Here is a 15450-nt window from a genome sequence, read left to right on the forward strand (position 1 = left end):
TAACCCCCTACTATAGTAGTTGGTTACCCTAACCCCCTACTATAGTAGTTAGTTACCCTAACCATCTACTATAGTAGTTAGTTACTATAACCCCCTACTATAGTAGTTAGTTACCCTAACCCCTACTATAGTAGTTAGTTACCCTAACCCCCTACTATAGTAGTTAGTTACCATAACCCCTACTATAGTAGTTAGTTACCCTAACCCCCTACTATAGTAGTTAGTTACCCTAACCCCCTATTTTAGTAGTTAGTTACTATAACCCCTACTATAGTAGTTAGTTACTATAACCCCCTACTATAGTAGTTAGTTACTATAACCCCCTACTATAGTAGTTAGTTACCCTAACCCCCTACTATAGTAGTTAGTTACTATAACCCCCTACTATAGTAGTTAGTTACTATAACCCCCTACTATAGTTGTTAGTTACCATAACCCCTACTATAGTAGTTAGTTACCATAACCCCCTACTATAGTAGTTAGTTACCCTAACCCCCTACTATAGTAGTTAGTTACCCTAACCCCCTACTATAGTAGTTAGTTACCCTAACCCCCTACTATAGTAGTTAGTTACCCTAACCCCCTACTATAGTAGTTAGTTACCCTAACCCCTACTATAGTAGTTAGTTACCATAACCCCTACTATAGTAGTTAGTTACCCTAACCCCCTACTATAGTAGTTAGTTACCATAACCCCTACTATAGTAGTTAGTTACCATAACCCCCTACTATAGTAGTTAGTTACCCTAACCCCCTACTATAGTAGTTAGTTACCCTAACCCTCTACTATAGTAGTTAGTTACCCTAACCCCCTACTATAGTAGTTAGTTACCCTAACCCCCTACTATCGTAGTTAGTTACCCTAACCCCTACTATAGTAGTTAGTTACCCTAACCCCCTACTATAGTAGTTAGTTACCCTAACCCCTACTATAGTAGTTAGTTACCCTAACCCCCTACTATAGTAGTTAGTTACCATAACCCCCTACTATAGTAGTTAGTTACCCTAACCATCTACTATAGTAGTTAGTTACCATAACCCCCTACTATAGTAGTTAGTTACCCTAACCCCCTACTATAGTAGTTAGTTACCCTAACCCCCTACTATAGTAGTTAGTTACCCTAACCCCCTACTATAGTAGTTAGTTACCCTAACCCCCTACTATAGTAGTTAGTTACCCTAACCCCCTACTATAGTAGTTAGTTACTATAACCCCCTACTATAGTAGTTAGTTACTATAACCCCCTACTATAGTTGTTAGTTACCATAACCCCCTACTATAGTAGTTAGTTACCATAACCCCCTACTATAGTAGTTAGTTACCCTAACCCCCTACTATAGTAGTTAGTTACCCTAACCCCCTACTATAGTAGTTAGTTACCATAACCCCCTACTATAGTAGTTAGTTACCCTAACCCCCTACTATAGTAGTTAGTTACCCTAACCCCCTACTATAGTAGTTAGTTACCCTAACCCCCTACTATAGTAGTTAGTTACTATAACCCCCTACTATAGTAGTTAGTTACTATAACCCCCTACTATAGTAGTTAGTTACCCTAACCCCCTACTATAGTAGTTAGTTACCCTAACCCCCTACTATAGTAGTTAGTTACCCTAACCATCTACTATAGTAGTTAGTTACTATAACCCCCTACTATAGTAGTTAGTTACCCTAACCCCCTACTATAGTAGTTAGTTACCCTAACCCCCTACTATAGTAGTTAGTTACCATAACCCCCTACTATAGTAGTTAGTTACCCTAACCCCCTACTATAGTAGTTAGTTACCCTAACCCCCTATTTTAGTAGTTAGTTACTATAACCCCCTACTATAGTAGTTAGTTACTATAACCCCCTACTATAGTAGTTAGTTACTATAACCCCCTACTATAGTAGTTAGTTACTATAACCCCCTACTATAGTAGTTAGTTACTATAACCCCCTACTATAGTAGTTAGTTACCCTAACCCCCTACTATAGTAGTTAGTTACTATAACCCCCTACTATAGTAGTTAGTTACTATAACCCCCTACTATAGTTGTTAGTTACCATAACCCCCTACTATAGTAGTTAGTTACCATAACCCCCTACTATAGTAGTTAGTTACCCTAACCCCCTACTATAGTGGTTAGTTACCCTAACCCCCTACTATAGTAGTTAGTTACCCTAACCCCCTACTATAGTAGTTAGTTACTATAACCCCCGACTATAGTAGTTAGTTACTATAACCCCCTACTATAGTAGTTAGTTACTATAACCCCCTACTATAGTAGTTAGTTACTATAACCCCCTACTATAGTAGTTAGTTACTATACCCCCCTACTATAGTAGTTAGTTACTATAACCCCCTACTATAGTAGTTACTATAACCCCCTACTATAGTAGTTAGTTACCCTAACCCCTTACTATAGTAGTTCGTTACCCTAACCCCCTACTATAGTAGTTAGTTACCCTAACCCCCTACTATAGTAGTTAGTTACTATAACCCCCTACTATAGTAGTTAGTTACTATAACCCCCTACTATAGTAGTTAGTTACTATAACCCCCTACTATAGTAGTTAGTTACACTAACCCCCTACTATAGTAGTTAGTTACTATAACCCCCTACTATAGTAGTTAGTTACTATAACCCCCTACTATAGTAGTTAGTTACTATAACCCCCTACTATAGTAGTTAGTTACTATAACCCCCTAGTATAGTAGTTAGTTACCCTAACCCCCTACTATAGTAGTTAGTTACCCTAACCCCCTACTATAGTAGTTAGTTACCCTAACCCCCTACTATAGTAGTTAGTTACCCTAACCCCCTACTATAGTAGTTAGTTACTATAACCCCCTACTATAGTAGTTAGTTACTATAACCCCCTACTATAGTAGTTAGTTACACTAACCCCCTACTATAGTAGATAGTTACTATAACCCCTACTATAGTAGTTAGTTACTATAACCCCTACTATAGTAGTTAGTTACTATAACCCCCTACTATAGTAGTTAGTTACACTAACCCCCTACTATAGTAGTTAGTTACTATAACCCCCTACTATAGTAGTTAGTTACTATAACCCCCTACTATAGTAGTTAGTTACCCTAACCCCCTACTATAGTAGTTAGTTACTATAACCCCCTACTATAGTAGTTAGTTACTATAACCCCCTACTATAGTAGTTAGTTACTATAACCCCCTACTATAGTAGTTAGTTACTATAACCCCCTACTATAGTAGTTAGTTACTATAACCCCCTACTATAGTAGTTAGTTACTATAACCCCCTACTCTAGTGTTCAGTTACTATAACCCCCTACTATAGTAGTTAGTTACCCTAAACCCCTACTATAGTAGTTAGTTACCCTAAACCCCTACTATAGTAGTTAGTTACTATAACCCCCTACTATAGTAGTTAGTTACCCTAACCACCTACTATAGTAGTTAGTTACTATAACCCCCTACTATAGTAGTTAGTTACTATAACCCCCTACTATAGTAGTTAGTTACTATAACCCCCTACTATAGTAGTTAGTTACTATAACACCCTACTGTAGTAGTTAGTTACTATAACCCCCTACTGTAGTAGTTAGTTACTATAACCCCCTACTATAGTAGTTAGTTACTATAACCCCCTACTATAGTAGTTAGTTACCCTAACCCTACTATAGTAGTTAGTTACTATAACCCCCTACTATAGTAGTTAGTTACCCTAACCCCCTACTATAGTAGTTAGTTACTATAACCCCCTACTATAGTAGTTAGTTACTATAACCCCCTACTATAACCCCCCCACCACCACCATATCACCACACCAACCATACCATTACACCACCACACCCATACCACCACACCCATACCACCACACCACACCACACCCATACCACCACACCCACACCCATACCACCACACACAGCACACCACCACACCCATACCACCACCAAACCACCTCACCCATACCACCACCACCCCACCACAACCATACCACCGCCACACCACACCACCACACCACCACACCCATACCACCACACCCATACCACCACCACACCACACCACCTCACCCATACCACCACCACACCACCACACCACACCACCACACCACCACCACACCCATACCACCACACCCATACCACCACACCACACCACCACACCACCCATACCACCACACCCATACCACCACACCCCCACACCCATACCACTACACCATCACACCCATACCACCACACCACCACCACACCCATACAACCACACCCACACCCCCACACCCATACCACCACCACACCACCACACCCATACCACCACACCCATATCACCACACAACCACACCCATACCACTACCACATCGCTTCACCATGCAGCGCCATGGGACTCCAGGTAGTTGGAGCCAGGGTGACACACAGACACAGACAGAGACCGTGGAGGTACAGCGGCGAGTATGGCGGGGTTTTTGGACCAGCTGTGTGTTGTTGTGTTCTCTGGAAGTAGGCCTATAAGGGCAACACACTTCCCCACACACACACACTATCTCACACACACACACACACACACACACACACACACACACACACACACACACACACACACACACACACACACACACACACACACACACACACACACACACACACACAGGCACACACACACACACACACACACACACACACACACACACACACACACATAGGCAGGCATATAAATCTAATGAAACACTGGCATGGGGAAGCAGAAGTGATTATCCTACATAATCAACCATTCAGTCTCCTCATGGCATGGTGAAGGAACGACAGAGGATCGTTATGAAGGACGATAGTAGAGGGGGAGAGGTGGAGGGGGAGGGAGGGAGGGAGAGATGGAGAGAGAGGTGGAGAGAGAGATGGAGAGGGAAAGGAGAGAGACGACAGACCACGTATTCACCCTGAACACCCTAATTGACAAACAAACAAACCAAAACAAAGGCAAAGTCTTCTCATGCTTTGTTGACTTCAAAAAAGCTTTTGACTCAATTTGGCACAAGGGTCTGCTATACAAATTGATGGAAAGTGGTGTTGGGTGAAAAACATATGACATTATAAAATCCATGTACACAAACAACAAGTGAGCGGTTAAAACTGGCAAAAAAAAACACACATTTCTTTCCACAGGGCTGAGGGGTGAGACAGGGATGCAGCTTAAGCCCCACCCTCTTCAACATATATATCAATGAATTGGCGAGGGCACTAGAACAGTCTGCAGCACCCGGCCTCACCCTACTAGAATCTGAAGTCAAATGTCTACTGTTTGCTGATGATCTGGTGCTTCTGTCCCCAACAAAGGAGGGCCTACAGCAGCACCTAGATCTTCTGCACAGATTCTGCCAGACCTGGGCCTTGACAGTAAATCTCAGTAAAACTAAAATAATGGTGTTCGAAACAGTCCAGTCGCCAGGACCACAAATACAAATTCCATCTAGACACCGTTGCCCTAGAGCACACAAAAAAACGATACATACCTCGGCCTAAACATCAGCGCCACAGATAACTTCCACAAAGCTGTGAATGAGCTGAGAGACAAGGGAAGAAGGGCATTCTATGCCATCAAAAGGAACATAAAATTTGACATGCCAATTAGGATCTGGCTAAAAATACTTGAATCAGTTACAGAACCCATTGCCCTTTATGGTGTGAGGTCTGGGGTCCGCACACCAACCAAGAATTCTCTAAATGGGACAAACACCAAATTGAGACTCTGGATGCAGAATTCTGCAAATATATCCTCTGTATACAACGTTAAACACCAAATAATGCATGCAGAGCAGAATTAGGACGATACCCGCTATTTATCAAAATCCAGAAAAGGGCTGTTAAATTCTACAACCACCTAAAAGGAAGTGATTCTCAAACCTTCCATAAGAAAGCCATCACCTACAGAGAAATGAACCTGGAGAAGAGTCCCCTTAGCAAGCTGGTCCTCGGGCTCTGTCACAAACACAAACACACCCCACAGAGCCCCAGGACAGCAACACAAGTAGAAGCAACCAAATCATGAGAAAACAAAAATATAATTACTTGACACATTGGAAAGAATTTACCAAAAAACAGAGCAAACTAGAAACTAGTTGGCCCTAAACAGTGAGTACACAGTGGCAGAATACCTGACCACTGTGACTAACACAAACTTAAGGAAATCTTTGACTATGTACAGACTCAGTGAGCATAGCCTTGCTACTGAGAAAGGCTGCCGTAGACAGACCTGGCTCTCAAGAGAAGACAGGCTATGTGCACACTGCCCACAAAATGAGGTGGAAACTGAGCTGCAATTCCTAACCTCCTGCCAAATGTATGACCATTTAGAGACACATATTTCCTTCAGATTACACAGACCCACAAATAATTCGAAAAGAAATCAAATTTTGATAAAATCCCATATCTATTGGGTGAAATACCACAGTGAGCCATCACAGCAGCAAGATTTGTGACCTGTTGCCACAAAAAAAGGGCAACCAGTGAAGAACAAACACAATTGTAAATACTTATTATTATATATAAATATATTTTAACCTCTCTTGGGTAGGGGGCAGTATTTTGATGTCCGGATGAAAAGCGTGCCCAAAGTAAACTGCCTGTTACTCAGGCGAGATGCTAGGATATGCATATAACTGGTATATTTGGATAGAAAACACTCTACAGTTTCTAAAACTGTTAAAATCATGTCTGTGAGTATAACAGAACTGATATGGTAGGCGAAACCCAGAGGACAAACCATCCCCAAAAATGTTTTGCGCTCTGCATTTTCACCGGATGTTGGCCAGGTGGGACGACCCATATTAACCCATTTTTCTCCACAATTTTGTGGTACCCAATTGGTAGTTACAGTCTTGTCCCATCGCAGCAACTCCCGTACGGACTCAGGAGAGGCGAAGGTCGAGAGCCATGCGCCCTCCGAAACACAACCCAAACAAGCTGCACTGTTACTTGACACAATGCCCGCTTAACCCGAAAGCCAGCCGCACCAATGAGAAAACACCTTACACCTGGCGTGCACTGTGCCCGGTCCACCACAGCAGTCGCTAGTGCATAATTGGACAAGGTATCCCTGCCGGCCATACCCTCCCCTAACAAGGACGACGCTGGGCCAATTGTGCGCCGCCCCATGGGTCTCTCGGTCGCAGCCGGCTCGGACAGAGCCTGGACTCAAACCCAGAATCTCTAGTGGCACAGCTAGCACTGCAATGCAGTGCCTTAGACCACTGCACCAGTCGGGAGGCCCATTGTAAATACAACCTATATTTATGTTTATTTATTTTCCCTTTTGTACTTTAACACTTTGCACATCATTGCAACACTATACACTGTATATACATAATATGACATTTGTAATGTCTTTATTCTTTTGGAACTTCTGTGAGAGGAGAGACAGAAAGAGAGATGGAGAGAGGAAGGGAGAGGAGAGACAGAAAGAGAGAGAGAGATGGAGAGAGAGATGGAGAGAAAGAAAGAGAGAGAGAGAAGAGGAGTTGTCAGAAAGAGGAGTATCTCAGATCATAATCCATGGTTACGGTGAATACACAACTGAGTAGGATTTACCATTCCCAGGCATTCCCGAGGTTAACACAGTGTTTAATGTCTGCTACAATAAGATGAGATACAGACGGTTTATTTGAGACACTTACGACTGTGAAAAATACAGTTATTTTTCTTCATTGACAGAGTGGGTTCAATTGAGAGCACTGGATTTGAGTTCTAAACCGGATACTTGTCAGATCATTTACATTTACATTTAAGTCATTTAGCAGACGCTCTTATCCAGAGCGACTTACAAATTGGTGCATTCACCTTATAATATCCAGTGGAACAACCACTTTACAATAGATCATGAAGCACAATTTGAAACGGGATAAAACTAACGCTAGTAATCAAAATAAATGATATAGTTCAATCTTACATGTTCTATGTTTGAACTGCTTTTGAAAGAAAAAGTTGAATTGAAACAATATTGTCATTGTTGAATTCTTTTTTTTCCATCATAGCAAGCTAGGACTGATGGTTTGGTTAACTTAAACTAGCAAGTCTTTTTGGTTACCAAGTCAACTATTGTAGCTATTTTAGTAAACTTGCTAGCTACTTCAGTGGATGTTGAAAACATTTCTAGAGGCAAATGTGTTAAATTACAGCCATGGTGAAAAGGGATAATTATCTCGGGGCTCTATGAGTTCTCTGGAAAATTATGCAACTCCGGCATTCATTTTTCTCTCCGTAGAACACATAGCCCCTTGTTGATGATCGCTTATTTGTTTATGTTTTTTACTTCTTAGCCATTTAGTAGGCTTATCCAGAGCAATTAGGGTTACCTGCCTTGTTCAAGAACAAAGACAGATTTTCCACCTAGTCAGTTCAGGGATTTGAACTAGCAACCTTTCAGTTACTGCCAGGTTACCTACAGTAGTTACTGACCCAACGGTCTTAACTGCCAGGTTACCTACAGTAGTTACTGACCCAACAGTTTTTACTGCCAGGTTACCTACAGTAGTTACTGACCCAACGGTTTTTACTGCCAGGTTACCTACAGTAGTTACTGACCCAACGGTCTTAACTGCCAGGTTACCTACAGTAGTTACTGACCCAACAATCTTAACTGCCAGGTTACCTACAGTAGTTACTGACCCAACAGTCTTAACTGCCAGGTTACCTACAGTAGTTACTGACCCAACAGTCTTAACTGCCAGGTTACCTACAGTATATGCCTTAATTTATATCACAGGATTGACTGCAAGATTATGGAGGGTTTTTTATGACACACACTTGACTTTTTTTTGGGGGGGGGGGAATCCTGATTTGTATCCAACGAACAATCTCTAGTGACGCAGATGTGTGTGTGTGTGTGTGTGTGTGTGTGTGTGTGTGTGTGTGTGTGTGTGTGTGTGTGTGTGTGTGTGTGTGTGTTGCCGAGTGTGTTACTGAGTGCCTACAGTACAGTATATTATTAAACCCTAAATTCTCCATGAACACACCACTGAAGTATTAGGCTCCCGAGAGGCTCAGTGGTCTAAAGGCACTGCATCTCAGCGCTAGAGGCGTCACTACAGACCCTGGTTTGATTCCAGGCTGTATCACAACAGGCCGTGATTGGGAGCCCCATAGGGCGGCGCACAATTGGCCCAGCGGCGTCTGGGTTTGGCCCGGGGTAGGCCGTCATTGTAAATATGCATTTGCTCTTAACTGACTTGCCAAGTTAAATAAAGGTTAAATAAACACACTGTCAACCACAAAGACTTTGTATGGGACCTTATTCCCTTTATAGTGCACTTCTTTTGACCAGGGCCCAAAGGGTTAGTAGTGCACTTCTTTTGACCAGGGCCCAAAGGGTTAGTAGTGCACTACTTTTGACCAGGGCCCATAGGGTTAATAGTGCACTAGTTTTGACCAGGGCCCATAGGGTTAATAGTGTACTACTTTAGACCAGGGCCCATAGGGTTAATAGTGTACTACTTTAGACCAGGGCCCATAGGGTTAATAGTGCACTACTTTTGACCAGAGCTCTATGGGGTACGTAGGGACTGGGGTGTCATTTGAGACGCACCCTCAGTCCTCCCATCTCTCTCTCTTTCCTATGTCTGTGTAAAACAGTATTCTGAGGACGGGGCCGTTATAACATGATTGACACCCCTCCATCCAGACATACTGGATTAAACCTATCAATCAAACACAAAGCTGCCAGACAAAAATAAAAAAAGAGAGGCAGGCAGGCCAGTAAATTCAATAGACAGCGCAGGCCGACCGAGGTTGAAGAAATATACACAGCCATTACAGGACTATAGGGCTGAAGGAAAAAGGCCATTCTGGATTTAGTTTCACACTCAGTCCATAAATTCATATCAAACTGCAGGGAGAGGAGAAGGAGGGTGGTACGAGAGAGGTTCCTCTGTGTGTGTGTGTGTGTGTGTGTGTGTGTGTGTGTGTGTGTGTGTGTGTGTGTGTGTGTGTGTGTGTGTGTGTGTGTGTGTGTGTGTGTGTGTGTGTGTGTGTGTGTGTGTGTGTGTGTGTGTGTGTGTTTGTCTGTTTGTCTGTTTGTTTGTTTGTTTGTTTGTAAGTGTGGGTTGCCCTAAATGGTTAGAGTTGTATGGCTGATGTTGGTGAGCAGGAAAAGACAGGAAGAAGCAGGAAGCAGAAGATGGGTCTGCCTTGTCCTTTATGGCGGAATGGGTCTGTATCATAATTTAGGTTAAAATGGGTCAGTCCTCCTCTACGCTCGTTCAAGGGCAGGACTTTATAGAGAACACACACATCCCAGTCAACTAGGGAACACATCAACATAAACTTTCACTTCTCTGGCTGTGTTTTATATTTAACCTCGTTGGGGGTTTCCTTTCATCTTTGAGGATATTCTGGAAAACAACGTCTGAATGATTTCCTGGTTGTATATATCTTGTGCTCATTGCTCTGTGAAGGTCGTGGGAATGTTGGGGCTATTTCAGTACTACTGTGGATCCATTTCACAATTCACCACAATGTCATTTAAAAGGTTTGGAGGATTACGTTTTATGGTGAGTTCTCCATAGCTGGACACTATGGTACTTACGTTTAATGGTGAGTTCTCCATAGTTGGACACTATGGTACTTACGTTTTATGGTGAGTTCTCCATAGTTGGACACTATGGTACTTACGTTTTATGGTGAGTTCTCCATTGCTGGACACTATGGTACTTACGTTTTATGGTGAGTTCTCCATAGTTGGACACTATGGTACTTACGTTTTATGGTGAGTTCTCCATAGCTGGACACTATGGTACTTACGTTTTATGGTGAGTTCTCCATAGTTGGACACTATGGTACTTACGTTTTATGGTGAGTTCTCCATTGCTGACCTTTTTCGTTTTATGGTGAGTTCTCCATAGTTGGACACTATGGTACTTACGTTTTATGGTGAGTTCTCCATAGTTGGACACTATGGTACTTACGTTTTATGGTGAGTTCTCCATAGTTGGACACTATGGTACTTACGTTTTATGGTGAGTTCTCCATAGTTGGACACTCCAACTCCTTTGTCAGAGTGGACTATGCATCGGTAGCGTCCTGAGTCTCCTTTAGTGGTGTTCTCCACGTCGAAGGTCCCAATGAAGCGTCTGTTATTCCACGGCTTAGTGGACTTCATAGGGGCCTCGCGTCCACCGATGCCCTGTTGAAACACACAGCAGGTTAGATGTAGTTTTAGTGGTACGTGGTCATTTAGTGGCATTCGCAGGGAACTTGCGTCCACCCATACTTTGTTTGGAATGCAGACGGGGGTTAGCTCTCAAAACGTAGGGTTAGGCAAATTGACAGGTTTATTTACTAAAGTGGCTTGACCTTGATTGCGTCAGTGTGTGTGGGGACAACATCAGTGTGTGTGTGTGTGTGTGTGTGTGTGTGTGTGTGTGTGTGTGTGTGTGTGTGTGTGTGTGTGTGTGTGTGTGTGTGTGTGTGGCAGCAGAGCCAACAGGGTCATATTAGCCAGGTGTAGAAGCTGTATGCTGATATTTAGAACAAGGTCACATCACTTCACTACACTGCAGAAATGTTATATACACTGTAGTAGTCTACAGTGCATTTAGAAAGTATTCAGACCCCTCGACTATTTCCACATTTTGTTACGTTACAACCTTATTTTAAAATTCATTTTTACATTTTTTTTAAATCCTCATTAATCTACAGACAATACACCATAATGACAAAGCGAAAACAGTTTTTTTTTAAATGTTTGCATATGTATTAAAAATAAAAAAACTGAAATACCATATTTACATAAGTATTCAGACACTTTGCTATGAGACTTCGAACATTGAGCTCAGATGCATCCTGTTTCCATTGATCATCCTTAAGATGTTTCTACAACTTCATTGGAGTGTCCACCTGTGGTAAATTCTATTGATTGGACATGATTTGGAAAGGCACACACCCGTCTATATAAGGTCCCACAGTTGACAGTGCATGTCAGAGCAAAAACCAAGCCATGAGGTCAAAGGAATTGGTGGAGAAGGGCCTTGAACTCAATGGTCACTCTGACAGAGCACCAGAGTTTGTCTGTGGAGATGGGAGAACCTTCCAGAAGGACAACCATCTCTGCAGCACTCCACCAATCAGGCCAGACGGAAGCCACTCCTCAGTAAAAAGCACATGACAGCTCGCTTGGAGTTTGCCAAAAGGCAGAGGTGTGGCTCAGTTGGTAGAGCATAGTTGGTAGAGCATGGTGTTTGCAACGCCAGGGTTGTGGGTTTGAATCCCACGGGGGACCAGTATGAAAAAAAATGTATGAAATGTATGCATTCACTACTGTAAGTCGCTCTGGATAAGAGCGTCTGCTAAATGACTAAAATGTACTCAATTGTCATACTTGTGTAAAAGTAAAGATACCTTAGTATAAAATGACTCAAGTAAAAGTGAAAGTAACCCAGTAAAATACTACTTCAGTAAAAGTCTAAAAGTATGAGATTTTATAAATACTTAAGTACAGTGGTGGAAAAAAGTACTACATTTTCATACTTGAGTAAAAGTACAAAGTAAAAGTAAATGCTATACATCAAATTCCTTATATTTAGTAAACCAGACGGCACAATTTCCTTTTTTATTACAGCCAGGTGTAACTCAGACATAATTTACAAAGGAAGCATTTATGTTTAGTGAGTCCACCAGATCAGACAGTTGGGATGACCAGGGATGTTCTCTGTTTAGTGAGTCCACCAGATCAGAGGCAGTAGGGATGACCAGGGATGTTCTCTGTTTAGTGAGTCCTCCAGATCAGAGGCAGTAGGGATGACCAGGGATGTTCTCTGTTTAGTGAGTCCTCCAGATCAGAGGCAGTAGGGATGACCAGGGATGTTCTCTGTTTAGTGAGTCCTCCAGATCAGAGACAGTAGGGATGACCAGGGATGTTCTCTGTTTAGTGAGTCCTCCAGATCAGAGGCAGTAGGGATGACCAGGGATGTTCTCTGTTTAGTGAGTCCTCCAGATCAGAGGCAGTAGGGATGACCAGGGATGTTCTCTGTTTAGTGAGTCCACCAGATCAGAGGCAGTAGGGATGACCAGGGATGTTCTCTGTTTAGTGAGTCCACCAGATCAGAGGCAGTAGGGATGACCAGGGATGTTCTCTGTTTAGTGAGTCCTCCAGATCAGAGGCAGTAGGGATGACCAGGGATGTTCTCTTGATGAGTGTGTGAATTAGACATTGTTCCTGTCCTGCTAAGCATTCAAATTGTAACCTGTACTTTTGGGTGTCAGGGAAAAATTTATGGAGTAAAAAGTACATTATTTTCTTTAGGAATGTTGTGAAGTAAAAGTTTAATATAAATAGTCAAATAAAGTACAGTAGTACTTTAAAGTATTTTTACTTAAGCACTTCACACCACTGCCAAAAAGGCACATGAACACTCTCAGACCATGCGAAACAAGATTCTCTGGTCTGATGAAACCAAGATTGAACTCTTTGGCCTGAATGCCAAGCGTCACGTCTGGAAGAAACCTGGCACCATCCCTACCATGAAGCATGGTGGTGGCAGCATCGTGCTGTGGGGATGTTTTTCAGCGGCAGGGACTGGAAGACTAGTCAGGATCGAGGGAAAGATGAACAGAGCAAAGTACAGAGAGATCCTGGATGAAAACCTGCTCCAGAGCGCTCAGGACCTCAAACTGGGGCGAAGGTTCACCTTCCAACAGGACAATGACCCTAAGCACACAGCCAAGACAATGCAGGACCTCCCGATCTAAAATCTCTGGAGAGACCTGAAAATAGCTGTGCAGCAACGCTCCCCATCCAGCCTGACAGAGCTTGAGAGGATCTGCAGAGAAGAATGGGAGAAACTCCCCAAATACAGGTGTGCCAAGCTTGTAACATCATACCAAAGAAGACTCATGGCTGTAATTAATTTTCTATGAACCTGTTTTTTGCTTTATCACTAAGGGGTATTGTGATGTCATTAAAGTGTATTGTGATGTCATTTAGGGGTAGTGTGATGTCATTAAGGAGTATTGTGATGTCATTAAGGGGCATTGTATGTAGATTGATGAGGGGGAAAAAAACGATTTAATCCATTTTAGAATAAGGCTGTAACGTAACAAAATGTGGAAAAAGTCAAGGGGGCTAATTACTTTCCGAATGCACTGTATATGGCACTGTACACTGTATATTTTGTATTTTACAGTGCCTCTGGAAAGTATTCAGACCCCTTTGGGGGGGGGGTCACTTGGAAAACTTGGGGGGACTAATAAAATGAATTTTCAGCCCACAGGTCTCCAGTTGGTGAACTCTTTTAGGTTATAGATAGCACCTTTCTAAGACTATAGGCCAGGGTTTGATATAAATAAACCTACTACTGCTAAAATCTTGTTCCTGCCCAGCAGTAATGTCTAGTTCCAATCATCAATATCAACCACCAGTCATAATCTTCAACCGGTAAAATGTTGACTATCTGAATCAGGTGGGTTTTTTTTGTGCTGGAATAGAACCAAAGCCTGCATAACAGGAACTGAGTTGGAGATCCCTGGTGTGCAGGCAGGTCAATGAAAACACTTCCAGTAGTAAAGTCAAGTGTAAAAATGTGGGTAAACATTGTTACATGTAACTAGAAGTTAAAGTCTCTCTGTTGTCTATTAACAGTACAGTGGAAGGCGGCCGTTAGGTTTAGGGGTCAGGTGTCAGGATAAGGTGTTGTTGTTACCTGCAACCAGAGGTTGAAGTTGTCTCTCTGTCGTCCATTAACAGTACAGTGGAAAGCGGCCGTCTGTCCAGCGTTGACCTCTACACCCTTTATGGTCAGGAAGTGAGGAGTGTTCACTAAAAATACACAAACACACACATATATGTATGTTAATATACAGTAATAGATATATAACTTTAAACCTCATCCTTTATGGTCAGGAAAATATGTTTATAATAGGGTATACCCTTCATGGGGTTAGAGTCTACAACAAAGTATTACATTATGTGGATACTACATGGGTTAGAGTCTACAACAAAGTATTTGTCACGTCCTGACCAGTAATAGGGGTTATTTGTTATTGTAGTTGGGTCAGGACGTGGCAGAGGGTATTTGTTTTATGTGGTTCGGGGTGGTGGTTTTGTAGAAGGGTATTTGATTTATGTATTCCGGGGTTTTTGGGCACTGTTCTATGTGAATGTATTTCTAGTTAGTTGTATTTCTATGTTTAGGTTAATGGGGGGTTGGACTCTCAATTGGAGGCAGGTGCTTTCTCGTTGCCTCTGATTGAGAGTCCTATATATGAGTAATTGTTTGGTTTAGTGTTTGTAGGAGATTGTTTCTTGTTTTGCGTGTGTGAGCCTGACAAGACTGTTTTGTTGATCGTTCGTTCTTCTTTTGTTATTTTGATGTTTTCTTGGTTTGAATAAAATACAAGATGAGCATCCACATTCCTGCTGCGTTTTGGTCCTCCATTCCCGACGACAACCGTTACAGAATCTCCCACCACAAATGAACCAAGCAGCTGTCACGCCCTGACTAGG

General features: G+C 42.3%; 1 protein-coding gene across 3 annotated transcripts in view; it reads right to left on the minus strand.

Annotated features, from left to right (window-relative positions):
• Positions 1-15450, minus strand: part of LOC106596771 (receptor-type tyrosine-protein phosphatase mu) — a 548750-nt gene that overhangs the window by 360892 nt on the left and 172408 nt on the right. For all 3 annotated transcript variants that reach the window (XM_045714448.1, XM_045714447.1, XM_045714446.1), the window contains exons 5-6: positions 14648-14763; positions 10959-11133 (exon numbers count right to left, since the gene is read on the minus strand). In XM_045714448.1, coding sequence (XP_045570404.1) covers positions 10959-11133; positions 14648-14763 — 291 coding nt within the window. The remainder of the gene's footprint in view (positions 1-10958; positions 11134-14647; positions 14764-15450) is intronic.

The sequence above is a fragment of the Salmo salar genome, chromosome ssa03 (genome assembly GCF_905237065.1).
Source record: "Salmo salar chromosome ssa03, Ssal_v3.1, whole genome shotgun sequence".
Taxonomy (NCBI): domain Eukaryota; kingdom Metazoa; phylum Chordata; class Actinopteri; order Salmoniformes; family Salmonidae; genus Salmo; species Salmo salar.